This window comes from Dipteris shenzhenensis, chromosome 3, assembly GCF_047967505.1.
Source record: "Dipteris shenzhenensis isolate YYH24624 ecotype China chromosome 3, Dip_SZ_1.0, whole genome shotgun sequence".
Lineage (NCBI taxonomy): Eukaryota > Viridiplantae > Streptophyta > Polypodiopsida > Gleicheniales > Dipteridaceae > Dipteris > Dipteris shenzhenensis.
Window position 1 is genome coordinate 39,130,740 of NC_141598.1, and position 15,586 is coordinate 39,146,325.

The 15,586-nt window shown below is 41.5% G+C and overlaps 1 protein-coding gene across 1 annotated transcript in view; it reads left to right on the top strand.

Moving 5' to 3' along the window:
* Positions 1-15,586, top strand: part of LOC147903782 (tRNA ligase 1-like) — a 253,182-nt gene that overhangs the window by 217,856 nt on the left and 19,740 nt on the right. Inside the window, exons 14-21 of the mRNA XM_087401184.1 lie at positions 750-934; positions 3,845-3,924; positions 7,986-8,051; positions 9,250-9,524; positions 12,709-12,816; positions 13,111-13,208; positions 13,433-13,493; positions 13,846-13,922. Coding sequence (XP_087257310.1) covers positions 750-934; positions 3,845-3,924; positions 7,986-8,051; positions 9,250-9,524; positions 12,709-12,816; positions 13,111-13,208; positions 13,433-13,493; positions 13,846-13,922 — 950 coding nt within the window. The remainder of the gene's footprint in view (positions 1-749; positions 935-3,844; positions 3,925-7,985; positions 8,052-9,249; positions 9,525-12,708; positions 12,817-13,110; positions 13,209-13,432; positions 13,494-13,845; positions 13,923-15,586) is intronic.

Sequence of the window (15,586 nt, forward strand, 5' to 3'; positions counted from 1 at the left end):
GAGAGCATCATGTTGCTAGTGGTACCGGTTGGGGATGGAATTGCACGTGTTTATGGATCGAACAAGATTCAAGCGGGGAAAATGGTAGAATTCGCCAGCGCAGCAGGGCATCATATATACTCTATGCATCACTTGGGAGCGTGGGGCATCAGATTTTAGAGCGATTGTCAAAAGGCAGGAGCATTTGTGGAAGGCATGGCCTGCAGGAGTTGTCTACATTTTTATGCCGCAAGGGATTTTTTGGCTGTATAGTCCACCCCTTGATTGTTAGCCCCTATCCTTGAGATATTCTAGGCGGTGAGCTGGGTTCTCGGGAAGCAGGCTAGCTTTCTCTCCACCAGGCTTGCAGGCTTTTTCCTCGATCACAGCGCCTTTGGGATAGCTGACTTGTATGTTTTTTTTCCAAGCATTAATAGAAAGTTTATTTTTTTGTTTAAAAAAAACAGCTCCTGTGAAGCTGACATCATAGCATGTGATCACGATCAGCCTGCCAAAAATGTGTAACAAAGTAACACATGCCTCAGCAAGTTGCGCTCTGGAATTGGTCCAAGTACCAGAAATAAAATCGGATGGATAAGTTAGTGTAGCCTTCATTTAAATGTAGCTGGAAGTTTTATAGTATCTATAACATCCTTAAGTGTGCTTTATTCCCTTGCTATGTCTTCCAAATATCAGGTATTTTGTTGGTAAAACTGAACTTTTTGGTCTGTATTTTTATTCCGAAATTGTGAATCAATATGTTTTTGCAGGGTTTTTTGTGGACGTTTTCTTATTTGATAATCAGAGTCAGATCTCGTCAAAGCATTCGACTCCCAGTATGATCTCATTGTCAGAAAAAACTCAGGAGACTTTGCATGTGAGCAATGTTGAGGGTGATGCACTTGCGGATGAGTCAGAGCATTTGATGCTGAAGTTGAAATTTCTGACTTACAAGGTGCTAGTTCATTGTTATCCCACAATGTTAGTTGTGTGCTGTCACGTCTCTTTTGAATTCATATTATAACTAAAGACTGGACGAAACTATGTCAAAAGAACCAATTGTGTTTGTTCGGTTCAAGTTTCAGAAAATATTATGACTTTGTTGCAGTTAGTGAATGGGATCGATGAGTAGAAGAGGATTCCAGGTTATGGTTTGGAGTATTCTTTCTATGCTGGAAGCCGATTGGTTGTCTGAGATGCTGTCATTCTTTGAATGCCATCAGGATATGTAGCTGTTTATGGGTTTAGATGGAATTAATGGCCGGGGCCTGGTAGGTCCTTCTTCATCACAAGATTGTGCTAGTTAAGAGAGAAGAACGGTTTTGTATTGTGAATGATGATCTGAATTCCTGTGAACTTTGGCATTCGTTGAGAGTCTGCGATATACGCTTTTGTTTTGAAAATATCCACATGGCCATAATCTGATAATACTGTGCGAGATTCGAATAGTTTCTGAACATAGCCTTGGATAGAGAGGTTTTTCTTCCTAAAAAAATTTGAACAGAAAGGAAGCCTAGGGTAATGACATTTTCCCATTCAAAAGAAATGTCCACATTTTGTTGTCCTCCGATGTAGAAAGATTTACCCTTGTCCAATGATATTAATGTTTTGAAAGGTTCAGATGTTGGATAGCCCTCATTTCTGATCTTTTAGGATGGTTTCCATCAGTATGCTCTTTCTTGGAATTGCCTTTGGACTTTTGTTGTTGCTCGCAGGTGACTTGGACTTCTCCTGTTCTCATGGCTTCTGCCTTGGTAGAGCATGTCCTTGTGCCAGCATCCACCGACAGGGTTTGGTCAATCACATGCACCAGCTTATCAGGGGGTTGTTGTTGGTTGACAATGAGGCACGTGGTATTCCAAAGAATGGAGGTTCCCAGGGCTGAAGGCAGTGGAGGAGGCCTCAATTTGGGGCAACCTTGAGTGTGGTGATCCTTGGCCTCCTGGTAGTCAGACAAGGTGAAGCATTGTTTGGAAGTGAGCCACTTTGATTGATAAGCTTTCTTTGCATTGTAGCAGGGATGGTGGACATCTTTACCATGGTTGCTGAGTAGGGTGCGCAGGTACAATGGCTTAAACTCGAGGAGCAGGTTTCTACTGTGTAGTGGGGGCGGGAATGTGCAGTGGTTTCCAAGGAGATGTGTAGATTACACTGGGCTTTGTAATAGAGGAAAGGATTGGGAAGGTGTGGAAGCTGGGGGTTTTCCTGCAGGGATCCCTTATGGCCTATCTCTCTCATGCACACAGTTATGCTAGGCTATGTGTGCACTTCCGTAGAGACATCACAGTCTACATGTTCTTCTCGTCTCAGACATCAGCCTTGGGAATTTAGTGGCTCTATCCCTTAGCTTTTATTCTATTTGGTTTTCTTTAGTCTTATATAGACCCTTCGGTCTTTTGAAGACTTTAATGAAGCTCCATTCTTTTCTCTCGTGTCCTGATCTCCTATGGTCTCATCTATTCATTGTCACTTACCACTTCCTCATTGGTTGAGTGGATCCCACATTGGTGGCGGTCCTTTCTTATCATCCTTGTGTTTCACTGCTTGGCTCGTCAATGACCTGCAGATTTTCTGGAACGATGAAGCTTTAGCTTTTCTGGTGCCATAACTTATGTCTTGCAAAGTCCTTGTGGCTTTCAGGTGCTCTTCTGCTCCATGCAATGCCGCAACTCCTCCAAATGGTCTCTTCATGTTTTCTCCTCGATCTTGAGTGACTCAGCATCCCAGTGGTAGCGTACTGGGTCCCAAGTCCTGGGTAGAGTTAGTGAGCCTGATCACTTTATGATTTAATTTACAAGTCCCAAGTACACAGTGTGGATCCCATGGCCACTTATTTGTCTTTTAAAAATCTTATTTTTCAGGCAAGAACAAAGCACTTTATGTTTTTTGATTCCATAGCACAAAGGGAGAGACCTGAAGTGTTGTAGTCCTGCCTTTGTTGAGTAACATCACATCAACTTCCTATTTGGCATAATTTCTAGACTCCAACTACTAATAGCTTCAGCACGGGGACCAGATTAAGCTTCTGGGGGTTGCTCCTAATCTTATGTTCTGATTGGCTGAGTGAACTCGCTAGAAAATCCATCTCAAGCATTGTGTGTAAAAAAAAGGAGTGTCAGGTCTTACATATTTGAACAAAAATTTGAGCTCCCTTGACTGCGTATACATTTGCATGCTGCATGTAACTGATCTCTCGTTACAATCAGATGTCATGAATCTTGTACCTCCTTTGTAAAAGTTTCGAGGGAGGTTGATGAGATTTCGAGCCACACGTCTAGCAGGTGTAAATACCAAGGAGGATATATTGGGATTTTTGCCATTGTGTTATATACGAATAGAGTTTTGGATGCCTTTGGCAACAGATGACCTGTGTCTTAGGAAGGTTGGCTGTTTGATGGTGTCATTAGTTGCAAGAGGGGAGTCCTTGTAAATCACATGAGAGGGGTGCCACCTCTTGATACCCCTAGCTTGCAAGATCTCGATGTTTCTGTTTCTTTACATCATTTGGATTGTTCTTGTCTGTTTTTTGTGAAACCATTGTATACAAATTTTGGATACAAATTTTAGGTTTTCTTATAGTATGTAGAAAAGAAGTGTCCAGAAAATTAATTGGACATGAGATATAATATTGGTTGTCCTAGCTTGCATACTCATTTTATTTGTGGATATAAATTAAATTTGAAGTACCTCCCTCAAGTCTCATGGTGAAAGTGTTTCTGCAATTTACCTTTTTTAATTGTGTGTGTTGTATTACCACATTATCGAAATCTTTTCTTTTGAAATTTGTTTTTGGTAAACTGGAGAATTATCCAATGTTGGGTTTTGGAGGTAGTTTATCGTTTCCTAATATTAAATTACTTTGCAGCTCCGAACATTTCTGATACGCAATGGACTCTCTACCCTCTTCAACTCTGGTTTTGATGCATATAGAAACTATTACCTCAGGTTTGTAATAGAGGGCCTTTCTTGGTTTTTTTGATGCCTAAAGGATATCACTGAGTGCTACTGAAACAATCTCTTTGCAATTTTGAAACTTAAGGTTTTCAAGATTTGATGGTTTTAGATTATCTAATCATTGTAATTGCTTTTGATTGCTACCACTTTTACTGTAATCATCAAAGCATAGAAAGATAGGAGGGTTTTACTAGGATATAGAGATTGAAGTTGCATTTTAAAAAACAGCTGTGTGAGTGTGTATTGGTGCATGCATGTGTGTATAACTTCCTGTTGTTATTTCGTATCTGGAACCTGCAGGTAGTGAAAATATTTACATGTGCAGAATATTCAGATGTAATTGATCCATCGCATGCAAAATATATAGGGTTTATGGGAGATTATGGCTAGAGCTGGAAGTGCTTCATAAGACGACCACTTCTGACTCAGACTTTGTACCTGAATCAATTCTATAATATGTAGGGTTTTGACGTTATCTGAATTTAAGTTGCCTTTGAAGAGTGCCTAGCATGTATTGGGATTTTAAAGATGTAGTTTCATTACAAAAGTGCATATCCTTGCTCTTGTTTTTTGTCCTATGTATTTTTTGATTCAGAAAAAAATCTAGTACCAGTATGAAACGTGCTGCTGAGTACCTCAGATGAGTTTCGGTCATTTTTAGCCTACCCCAAACTGTAGTTCTTCTAATGTTATTAATGTATCCCAAACTAAGTAGGGTTAGTTTGTCCCTAACTTGCCTAGGTGGCAGGACAAGGACTGTCTAGGTAATCACTTTGCTTAATAACTGAGAGGACTGACGACATATGACAGATCAAGAGGGAAGTTAATCAGGTTTTTCTTTTCAGTCGTGCTAATATAGCCAAGGGCCGAGGTTATATAAACTTGACTTGTAGAGGGATGATCGTCGAGCCTAAATGAGGTTGCGTGAGCCCTTAGGGATTGTGTCATGTGAGGACATCCTCGGGCTGTGCGTTGGTGGTATGGGATGCCTTGAGGTCTACCCTGGTGTGCGATCATGACTTCCCTAGCTTTTGGTTGAACTTGCAGTAGATCTATGGGCTTAATTGTTAGTGTCTCAGCACAGATAATTACTTCAAATGTTACTGCTGGGTAGGAGTATAATATTGGTATGAGAGCAGACCTGAAAACATTACTAGGAAGAGAGAAGCTTTCTTCCTCACACTTGGGTGAAACTATATGTAGCATATGTTGATTGTTTGAAGCAAGAAAACACCAGCTTTCTATATAGATGTGCATTGTGGAAAGAAAACAAATGGTGATGGTTTCTTGTTTGCTTTACTTTGAGCAGTTGCATGTAAGTGTTGCTCATGAGTTAGAGAAAAGTTGTGGCATCTTGTCATGTTTGCAGGATTTATAGGATTAGAGCAGCACAAAGGAAAGGTACAGCCCACAAGGCAATGAGGCAATTTGCTTGGGAAGTGAAAATACAGCCCTGGACAATTGTGATCTGCCTAGGAGGCTTGTCGCAAATTATGGTACATGACCTGATCATATAAAATAGTCTTCAGCAATGGCCATTGTCCGTAGGGCTTACATGTTTCCCAGATGGAGGGGGCATTTGTGACACGAGTACAGGATTTCACAGTTTCCTCCCCCCCCCCACCCCCGTTGCCGATCACCCATGAGGGGCTACGGATTGAGCACTTCGCACATGGACAGAAGGTCTTGGCCCCGATCCTAGCACATATGTTCAACCATGCAGTATGTCATGGCTTCCCTCTTGCTTGGAGTATCACCACCATTGTGCCGATACACAAAACAGAAGATCCCATGGATATTGGGAACTACCGCACTCTCATGATTGGTCATACACTGGCCAAGATCTACGGGTCGGTACTAGAGAGAGAGAGAGATCAGCTCCTACTCGGAGACACACTGGAAGCGAGCTTTGGGATAGGCTGGTTTAAGGAGACATCATTCCACTCTAGATCATATCTTCACTGTGCAGGCAGGAGCACTTCCTATGTACCTGTCTGGTTTACTAAGAGATTCGAGGGAGCAATCATTGCATCTTCCAAGAGAGACATGGCTTGAGACCTCTCTCTTGATAGATTCACTTCCAGGACCAGATCTGCGTTAGGCTCTATTTGATGGAGATGAGATGACATAGAGAGACCCTTTTGCATCAGATCATAGAGTAGGGGAGGGTAGTGCCGCAGGAGATAGAGGTAGACCAAGCCCAGCCCAGTGACACGTCACAGATTTCTACAGATTTGGGTCTGCTCCTGGGCATGTCGGAGTAGAGGAGGAGGAGATCGACAACATGAGAGCAGCATGGATCAGTGAGACAAGACGACGAGGAGGAGGGATGCAGCCAGAGGCACAGGAGCCACACATCAGGTAGCAACAAACCAGAGCACGCACGATGGAGGTTCAGCCCATCATAGCTCTACTCAGTGGAGATCGTCCAACTAGAGGCGTCACTATCGATATGGCCCACAAGATACAAAGATCTTGGAGACCACGCCCCTGGCCACACAGTGTGAGACGACCAGACAGACTCAGATACGAGACATTTTCACAGGTCACAAGAGAGCTACCATGGCACATGGCTATGTCTTCTGACTCCGATTCTCTAGCTATATCTCCCTAGTTTTGGACTTTGTTTGCCTTCTATATGTTTGAGTTTAGTTTAGTCCAGTACTCAGCAAAGGGTCTTAGTGATCCCTTTGCCTCATCCCATTGGCTTGTATGTGCATGTGTCACTTTGATTTTGTACTTTGTCTCATAGGCTTGTGGGGCCTCCTGAAGATGTTATCACATCTCTCTCTCTCTCTCTCTCTCTCTCTCTCTCTCTCCCCCCTAGGCCAGCTTCATCTAGTCTCTTCACACCAGAGAGTGTCCGTGCAGCAGTCCACCAATTGAAGAACGGGAGAGCTAAGGATCATGATGGATTGCAAGCGGAGTATGTAATCCATGGGATTGATGCCTTAGATTTTGTTCTTTCCCGTCTCTTCAATGAGTCTGTTTGTACAGGCCTACCACAGTCCTGGTTAGGCAATACCATAGTACCTATCCACAAGTCGGGGGACCCTATGGAGCCGTCGAATTACAGGACCATCATGATTGGCCACGTTATGGCCAAGATCTATGCATCAGTTTTGGAAAGCCGTATAAATGACCATGCCGAGACGACAGGACTCAGAGCCAAAGGGCTGGCTGGATTTTGCAGGGATCATTCGACACTTGACCACAAGAGCTCGCACAGGACACATGCCTCCACCCTGTGGATGTACATATGAGATGGTTTGTAGACGCCGCAAGATTTTGTTACATAGGGGACGTACTCGCCGCTTCATCCCATAGATACTGAAGGGTCTCACAGTGAACTTTAATACAATCAGATACCAGTCCCCTTCATGCTCTCTTGGTTGTACATTTTTTTTACCCCTATTTCTCACATCCTTTGTGATTGCTTTACCCTAAATCTAAGACTTAAGGGGATAATATAATTTTTTCTTTGTTTATTACTGCTATCAATTCCTAGTTTGGGATGGGTTACAACATGTCAATTTGCTGGTTGATCATTTCTAGCAAATATCTTCCCTCTTCTTGCATTTTGGTAATCAAGGATACGATGTATGCTGTGTATGGGATTCTGGACATGTGTAGAACAAAAATAACAAAAAGGACAGCTTTCAGGAATGCCTCCCTTTGTGACGCTGTACCAAAAGATTATAAAAACATAAATCATGTGAGGCTGCCACAAGAGCAGTATAAGGGGAGGTACACCAGGAAAGCCCATGTCCCATGCTTCACTAAAACTATTAGTGTATATATCTAAAATGTATTGGTAGAAAAAGGTGAAAATGGGTTTGATTTATTGTGCTCACACTTCTTCCAATTAATATTGAAAGTGCTTTGAAATTCTCTTATTCACTAAGTTTTGTAATTAAGCAAGCATTTTGGGAAATTGTTAAAGAAAGAAAAGAATCTCAAGATTGGATTAATTGGGGTGAAATTGACTTTGAATACTGGTTACCAAGACGACTCTTAATGTGGCGGCGCTCTTTTCCTTTGCTTTTGGTTAGACAAATGGAAATTTGGGGCACATCATCAACTAAGCAACGTCAACTAGATCAACTTTTGACTGAATGGTAAGTCTTCATGTTGTTTTGTACTCCTTTTTTTTGTGCATCTGAGTACCAGCTTCCTAATTCTATTTTATAATCGATTCAAAAGTAAGGGTTTTTCATGGCCAAAATCTAAATGACATAATGACACAGTTGTTTCAAGATTGGTCTCTGTGTTTTTTAGTCGAAGATTTGTTAGAAGGTTGAATTCTTCTATAAGAAATAACTACATAGATTCCTTTACTTCTGACTTTGAAGATATTGTTCGAAATTGTGAGTAATGAAGGTCATCCTTGCTTGACATCAATGCTACTAGCCAAGTTCTTCTCTACTTCTGATTCTGCATCTTACTTCGCTACAGTCCAGTGTTGCTTCCCTGTCACCCTTTTGGCACTCCTTAATCCTCTGTTCGCTTACAGAGGCTCGTTCTAGCAACACCCTCCTTAAGGAAGAAAGTGCCCAACTCTAGACTAGAAACCCAACTAGTTATACTCAAGAGAGAGCAAAGTTATTTGAGGATTTGGAGTTTGTGAAGCCAAGGATGTCATGATTTGGTGTAGCAAAAGGATAAGTAGGTCAAACACCTTAGGAAGGCCAACCTTGATATTTGTTTATCATCGGTGCATGCTATAGAGACCAACCAACATTGTGCCTAGAGAAATACTACCAGTTCGTTCCCATAGGGTGACCTTTCAATTGAAATGTTAGAAACTAGGTGAAGATCTAGATGGATGTTACTATCCTGGCTTCACGAACTTCAAAAAAGGGGAGAGGATTTTTCTCTTCATTCTGCTCGTGTATTGTGAAGTGTACATAATTTGCCTGCATCATGCCTTTCTTTTGGTTGTTCTGCCATTAAGCTTATTTTTTGTGTCTGGAATGGTACCAGCTTATTTTACTGTTGGATTTCCACCAAGATTGTTTTGTGAAAACCGGATGGAAGCAGAAAACTGTATTGCAGGGGTCTTTTAAATAAAACAACTCCAAGGGACCAGTCAAGCAGCAGAGGAGGTTTTGCACTGAGGTTTAGATAGCTGGTCTGTCTGTTGATTTATTGTCCTTCACAACTCCAGAATATTGCAGAAATTTATAGAAACAAGGATGTTCTGGATCCACAACAGTAGCAAGCACAGACATCTACCATCTCCTATGTGTGCATTTGATGTCCTTCATGAAAGAAGGTTTGGGCCTTTCCCAGTAATCTTCCTCTTTGGTCTTGTAGGGCAGGATATATTACGAATAAATGTAAACAAAAGAAGCTCAATGAGCGAATATATCTATCAGAAGCAGAGCCATTTTTGCAGCAATTTGCAGAACGAAGCATGCTGAACCGTCAATTGGTTGGGTCAGCCGGGGCGCATGTGAAGACTGAAGACTTTCTTGCAGGCCTGGAAATTGGGAGCAGTTTTGAAGAACATGAAAATATTCAGCAATTGGATGTTTCTGTGGATCCTAAGCAACCATCAAAAGCCAAGGGCATGCTCGTGTTTTTTCCGGGTAACATATTCTGTTTTTCTCAATTTTGCTTTTGTTTGTTTGGTTTACTCACCAGTGTACGAAATTCATCTGTTGGTACATCAATTCGTTAAAGGCCTCTTATAGGATGAGAGTGTAGAGAGGCTTGCTACTCTTGTCCACACTTTTATATAGGAAGCATCTTTTGCTATCCATCACGGTGTTGTTTTTTCAGCAATGTTATTGAAGAGGAAATGTTTTTTTAATAGATATTCCTAGACAGCTTGAAATCTGTGTGTGTGTGTGTGTGTGTGTTCGGACAAACCCTGTACATTAAGTGTCAAACATATAAGTTTCGACAGCATATTTATAGATTATGTACAGCAGAGAGAGAACTGAAATCAGGCCTGCATATCAACCTCAAGATCCGGACCCCGGCCCTGAGGTATCACAATTGGTTGAGAAGTGGACAGCAAACCAACAATATCTTCTTCGGGAAAGAGAGTCCGACTGGCTGTCACAACTGCCCATGTAACACCCACTCCTGAATTTTCTTCAGGAGTACGACCAATTGAGGATGCACCATTCCAAGTGCGAGAAGGTAAAGGTCGTCTAGCAACGATAGTTTTCCTGGGAGTCTGCCAAACCTCCTACAAAGTTTTGTCTTTCCCTTTGGGCTGAGAGGTGGAAGGCATAGAGGGAGAGGCATTCCCATTGGACACAACAGGTGTCTTGCCTTTTTCCTGAGTTGGAGTAAGAGGCTTGACACCCTTCTGTTTGAAAACGGGCTGACCCATCATTTCTTTAGTAGGCATCTGAGAAGGCATATTTTCCAAAGGCCTTTTGTGCATAACAAGAGGGCACTGAGAAGCCATGTGGCCAAACTTCTTACATTCAAAACATGCACGTGCAAACAGGCCCCACTTGAGCTTGTAAAAAGAATTGCCCATATCCACTTGATTCACCGTAACAAAATAGGAGTCAGGAGTGGGATGATCAGTATCTCACAAAATGCAAAATCGGTTGGAGTTCCCATTTGGCCGCGGAGGGCACACCACCTTACCCAACGATGCTGCAATTTTGGGTAAGAGAGAAGCCAAGCGCAAAGGGAAGTCAACCACTTCCACCCATACCGGACAACGATGGCCTTACAGTGGAATTTTTTCTTGAATACTAGGATCTTCTCAAGCCCATTTTGCTGCGTATGATCAACCATGCCTGGGAACAGTAACATATGCCAGTTTCTTGGAAAAAAGGGCTAGTAAAGCTTCTTCCCAAAAAGCAGATTTGTGAATCATTGGCTGATTGGAGACCCATTACTCTTATGCATGTCATTTATAAAATCATCACCAAATGGGTGGTTGATCGTATTAAAGGATACTTGCATGATGGTTTACATCCTGCACAATATGGTTTTGTTCCTCACAGGCATATCACTGATAATATCACAAATGCTTATGTTGTAATTGAGTATGCCAAATATACAGAGCAGGTTGTTCTTTTACTGCAAGTTGATATTGCCAAGGCTTTTGATACTGTTCAATGGGACTTCATCTCTCAGACAATGCATGCTTTGGGATTTGGGCAGAAATTGCAGCATATCATATACTGGCTTTATAGTGACAGTCAAGCTTCTTGCATTCTTTCTGGGGATATCTCTGAAGCATGGACTCTTCGTTGTTCGGTGCATCAAGGCTGTCCACTTAGTGCGCTTTTGTATCCTATAGCCACGCACCCCATGCTTCAATATATGGATCATCTCGTAGCTACGGATAAGCTACATGGTTTGAAAATTCATGACAGTAAACCATTGCTTGCTCAAGCTTACGCAGATGATTCTTTTTTCACTCCCCGCAATACAAAGCAAGATCTTTCTGAGCTAATGCAAGCTCTTTCTTTATATGGTTTAGCTACTGGGCTTCATGTAAATTTTCAGAAATCAAAATTGTTGCCTTTGCATTCCAAGGAATGGTACTTTCTTTTATGGCCTAGAGAAATCATCCCACCAACTCAATTGGTTCGTCATCTTGGCTATCCTCCTCGTCAACAATCTGATTGGATTCTCGCAACTCCCAAGAAAAAGCTGGAGTACTGGAAATTGGCAACTTGGCCTCTGCATGTTCATCTTCGAATTGTGCAATCTATTCTGATGGCGTATATTCAATTCTACTTGCCTCTTATTATGTTCAGCAAGGCTGATCTTGCCTCTTTTATGTCTGAGGTTCTGGAAATCTTCTGGTTTTCTCGCCATGGTAAAAAAAGCTTGCGTTTGCTTCAGGTACAGCAGCTTTGTTCTCCAAAGATGCATGGAGGTCTTAATATTCTCAATATCCATCTGCACATTCTTGCCCATAAGGGGAAACTCATGATACAATTTTTGCAAGATTCTCAACCATGGGCTGCCATGATTCGTCATTTACTCTTGCATGTTGAATCTCCAGCTTTTGGTCATTGGCAGCTTTCCCAGTGGGAGTTTCTTTTTGGTTCTGTGACAAGCAAAATCCATGGCTGTCCTTTGGTTTCCCATTTGTTAATGGATTGGAAACCTTGGATTGGCATGGCAATGATTCCTTGCAAGGCAACTCTTTCAGAGCTGAAAGTATATATTGGTCTAGAGTGTTCGCCCTTCCTTTGGCTTTGCAGGAGCCTCGACGTTCGTATTTTCTGAGTCTCAAGGGGATTCGTTTGATTCATGATGTTGTTGATGATGTTGGATTTCCCCTTACTTTTCCTTTGGCCGCTGCTAAATTTGGCCTTGGAATGCATTATCGTCCACTTTGGCATAAGATTACTTTGATGCTCCAACCTTTTCAGCCGGTTCCTCCATTGCATCTACAAGATCGTCTTCAAAACTGGACACTTTCTTCTGTGGGCTTGTCATGCCATCCTCTGCAGTTTGCACATATTACTGTCTCTTCTCTTTATAAAGTTCTACTTCCTCCCATTTATCTCACAAAAGACAAATCAGCTTTGGCATCTTAATCGTCCTATGAAATGGTGGCGGAAACGTTTGAGACAAATTTGGCATTCTAAGATCCCTCTCTGTCAACAGGTTTTCTTGTAGAGAGTTTTGTTGGGTGTTCTTCCTCATGAACAGCTCTTGGCACGACGACATATTGCTTCCTCTCATAGACCCATCGGTCTTCCGAAGACTTTAATAAACTTTCTTTCTTTCTTTCTTTCTTTCTTTCTCTCTGTATGCTAACCATTCTTTTGTATACAACAGGAATACCAGGATGTGCAAAGTCTGCACTCTGCAAAGAACTCTTGACTACTCCCGGTGGTCTTGTAGATGGAAAACACGTGCACAGCCTAATGGGTGACCTTACCAAAGGTACACTTTCTTTCAGTAGGAAGAATTTTCCCTAGTTGAGATCTCGTTGCAATAAACTGGTCATGGAAGTATATCCACAATCTTGTATATCATCTTGGTAGTTTTTAGTCCATTGAGATGTGTGTTCAACTTCTGATCTCTGAAGGACTCTTCAAAAACCTGTCTTTGTCCCAATGTGTTATTTTTCCTGGGAATGTCTCTGAAATACCACCATTTTAGGGGGCTTTTTTAGTGTGAAGCACCACCATGTTGGAATTTTAATCTCCCTTTTGTGGTCAAATGTGTCACTATCAGGAAAATATTGGCCTAAGCTAGCAGAGGAACGAAGAAAGCGTCCATCAGCAATCATGCTAGCTGATAAAAATGCTCCAAATGATGAAGTTTGGAAAACAGTAAGGCGGTGACTTGCCATCTGGTGTATGTTTCAGAAAATTATATATGAAGAAAAACTTCCAGGATGTTTAATTTTGTATTCCAAGAAAGAAAGAAATAGTGCTGTTGTACTGCACAATAGAATTTATAGACAGATGTTTCTTGGGTACCAGAGTTGCTTGGTCTGAGTTCCATATAACTGAAGATTGTCACAAGAAGACTAAAAATGACCCATGTGTCGCAGATAGAGGAGGTGTGTCAGAGCACACATGCTATTGGAGTTCCAGTTGTGCCTGATTCTGAAGGTGGGAAATTCACATTTGCATGAGTAAACATGGTTTCAAATTAGTTAGGAAAGTGTTAGTTGCTTCAGGATATTTGAAGGAAGTTTTTCTTTTTAGAGGACAGATGATCAAGTCAATTCTAAGCTTTATCATGATGAATCTTTGAGATGACGAAGAAGAAAGTACTTGTATTTGTATTTAATTTGGCGTGACTAATACTACAAAGATCAAGCAAAAATATGGCCTGAGACTAGTCCTTTTGTCAGCTTCAACATGCCCCCTTCCATACCGACCTCGCCTAATAAAAATAATTTGAATCCATTTTTAGGAAATACATTGAAATGTTGTCATGTGACAATGCTATGAATTGCAGGTACCGCTTCAAACCCTTTTTGTCTGGAGATACTGGCAGTGTTTATTTATCGTGTACTTCAGAGAGTCAACCATCCAGTAAGTCTATATTGGATTCTGGTACCTTGTTTTGTTTAGTTAAACATTTGTGCTACAAGACCTATTTGTATTTCTCTGTTGTTCTTATCGAAGGGATTCAAAAGTTGACCTCCTCAATACGAATTCGTACATCATTTTGTGATCCATCTTCGATGCGAGTATCTTGATTACGTTGTCATACTGGGTCACCCTTGATTTCAGCATAGAATCATTATTTCCACCATGTTCTTCAAAATCAAGTCGTCCCCTCTTAATCCTTCAGTCACTTCATGATTTTCATGTTCGTCTACTGCTATGGAAAAGCTACAAAAGAGACAGGTAACCTGGAATAGCCCTAACCAGAACAGGACAAAGAGATGCTGGAAGGATGTGAGATTCAGCAGGAGTGCAAAAGCATTTGATCTGCAGTCTATTGGACAGAAACATGAAGTAGCCACCAATGGACATGTTGGATAGACCACAAACCTGGAAGACTAGCGAAGTTGTCAAGTTGACCAGGCGTCATGACTACACACTGGCTGCCTACTGCTCATAGAAAGCTAGTCATCACTCTAATGGCATCAACCATAGTTTTTTCCACTGCATCCAACCTGTGGCTTCATGTTAGCTTAACTCGAGGGCTAAGACCCTCTTAAATATAAAAAATATGCAAGAGAGTGCAAAAAGAGCACAATGGAAAAAATAAATATAAAAAAGATGCACGAGAGTGCAAAAAGAGCACAAAGGGAAAAAGTTTGTACAAAGGTGTACAGCTTAACCTTCACTTTCCCCTCTTAAGTTGCAATTGGCTAAGACCAAGCTGATGTTGAAAGTGTGCAAACTGATCAAGGGAAAGTGGCTTGGGGAAGATATTTGTGGGATCAGCCCCGAGGGCTGAATCATACGTTATTTCATATGCGTATGGTTTAGCCAACCATACGTGTACGGACCCAACTATGTTATCAACAATAAAAAGCATTACCTTGGGTTATTTCAATTCAAGACTGCACTCCATAGCTAGTGAGTACACATTGCATCTTGGTATGGTAGGACAGCAGCTTACTTTTGTGATCTGCTATCCTGGAGGGTCAAGGTCCAAAAAACAAGCCCTGCAGCATCACAAGGAATCTGTATACTGAGCCCTCAACAGAGCCAGAGTTTTTTTTTAATGCAGTTTGCCATTTCTCAATGTTTTCTTACATCATGCCACATTTATGTAATGCCTGAACCAAAGTAGCATTTTGCTTCCCGCAATTTACTCTTTGAGCTTCCCTACAATCTGCACTTTAGCCTTCCCTTCTTTTAGTGACATGCAAGGATAATCTCAACGGGTAGGAAGTAGTTCGTGATGTGAAGAAAATAAATAGTGCAACTCAATGAAAGTAAGGCATTATCTTTTCCAACCAGTAGACCCCTTCTCTATCAGTGTGGCCTATGGACTTGCTCTACTTTTTCGATACCTGCAATACTAAGGCAGCAACAGATCCAACCTTATCTCAATTCATTATAATTCATTTCTTGGACTTATAGGGAATAAGGCCCAGAGGAGAAAAATAAAACGCGCAAATGCATTAAAGTGAACCCTAATAGTAACGATAGGGAAGAAATCTCCTAACTAGAGGAAAGTGTCCGCCAAGGGTGTGTTCATAACACTATTCTTTATCTAATAAATCCCCCTGTATTGA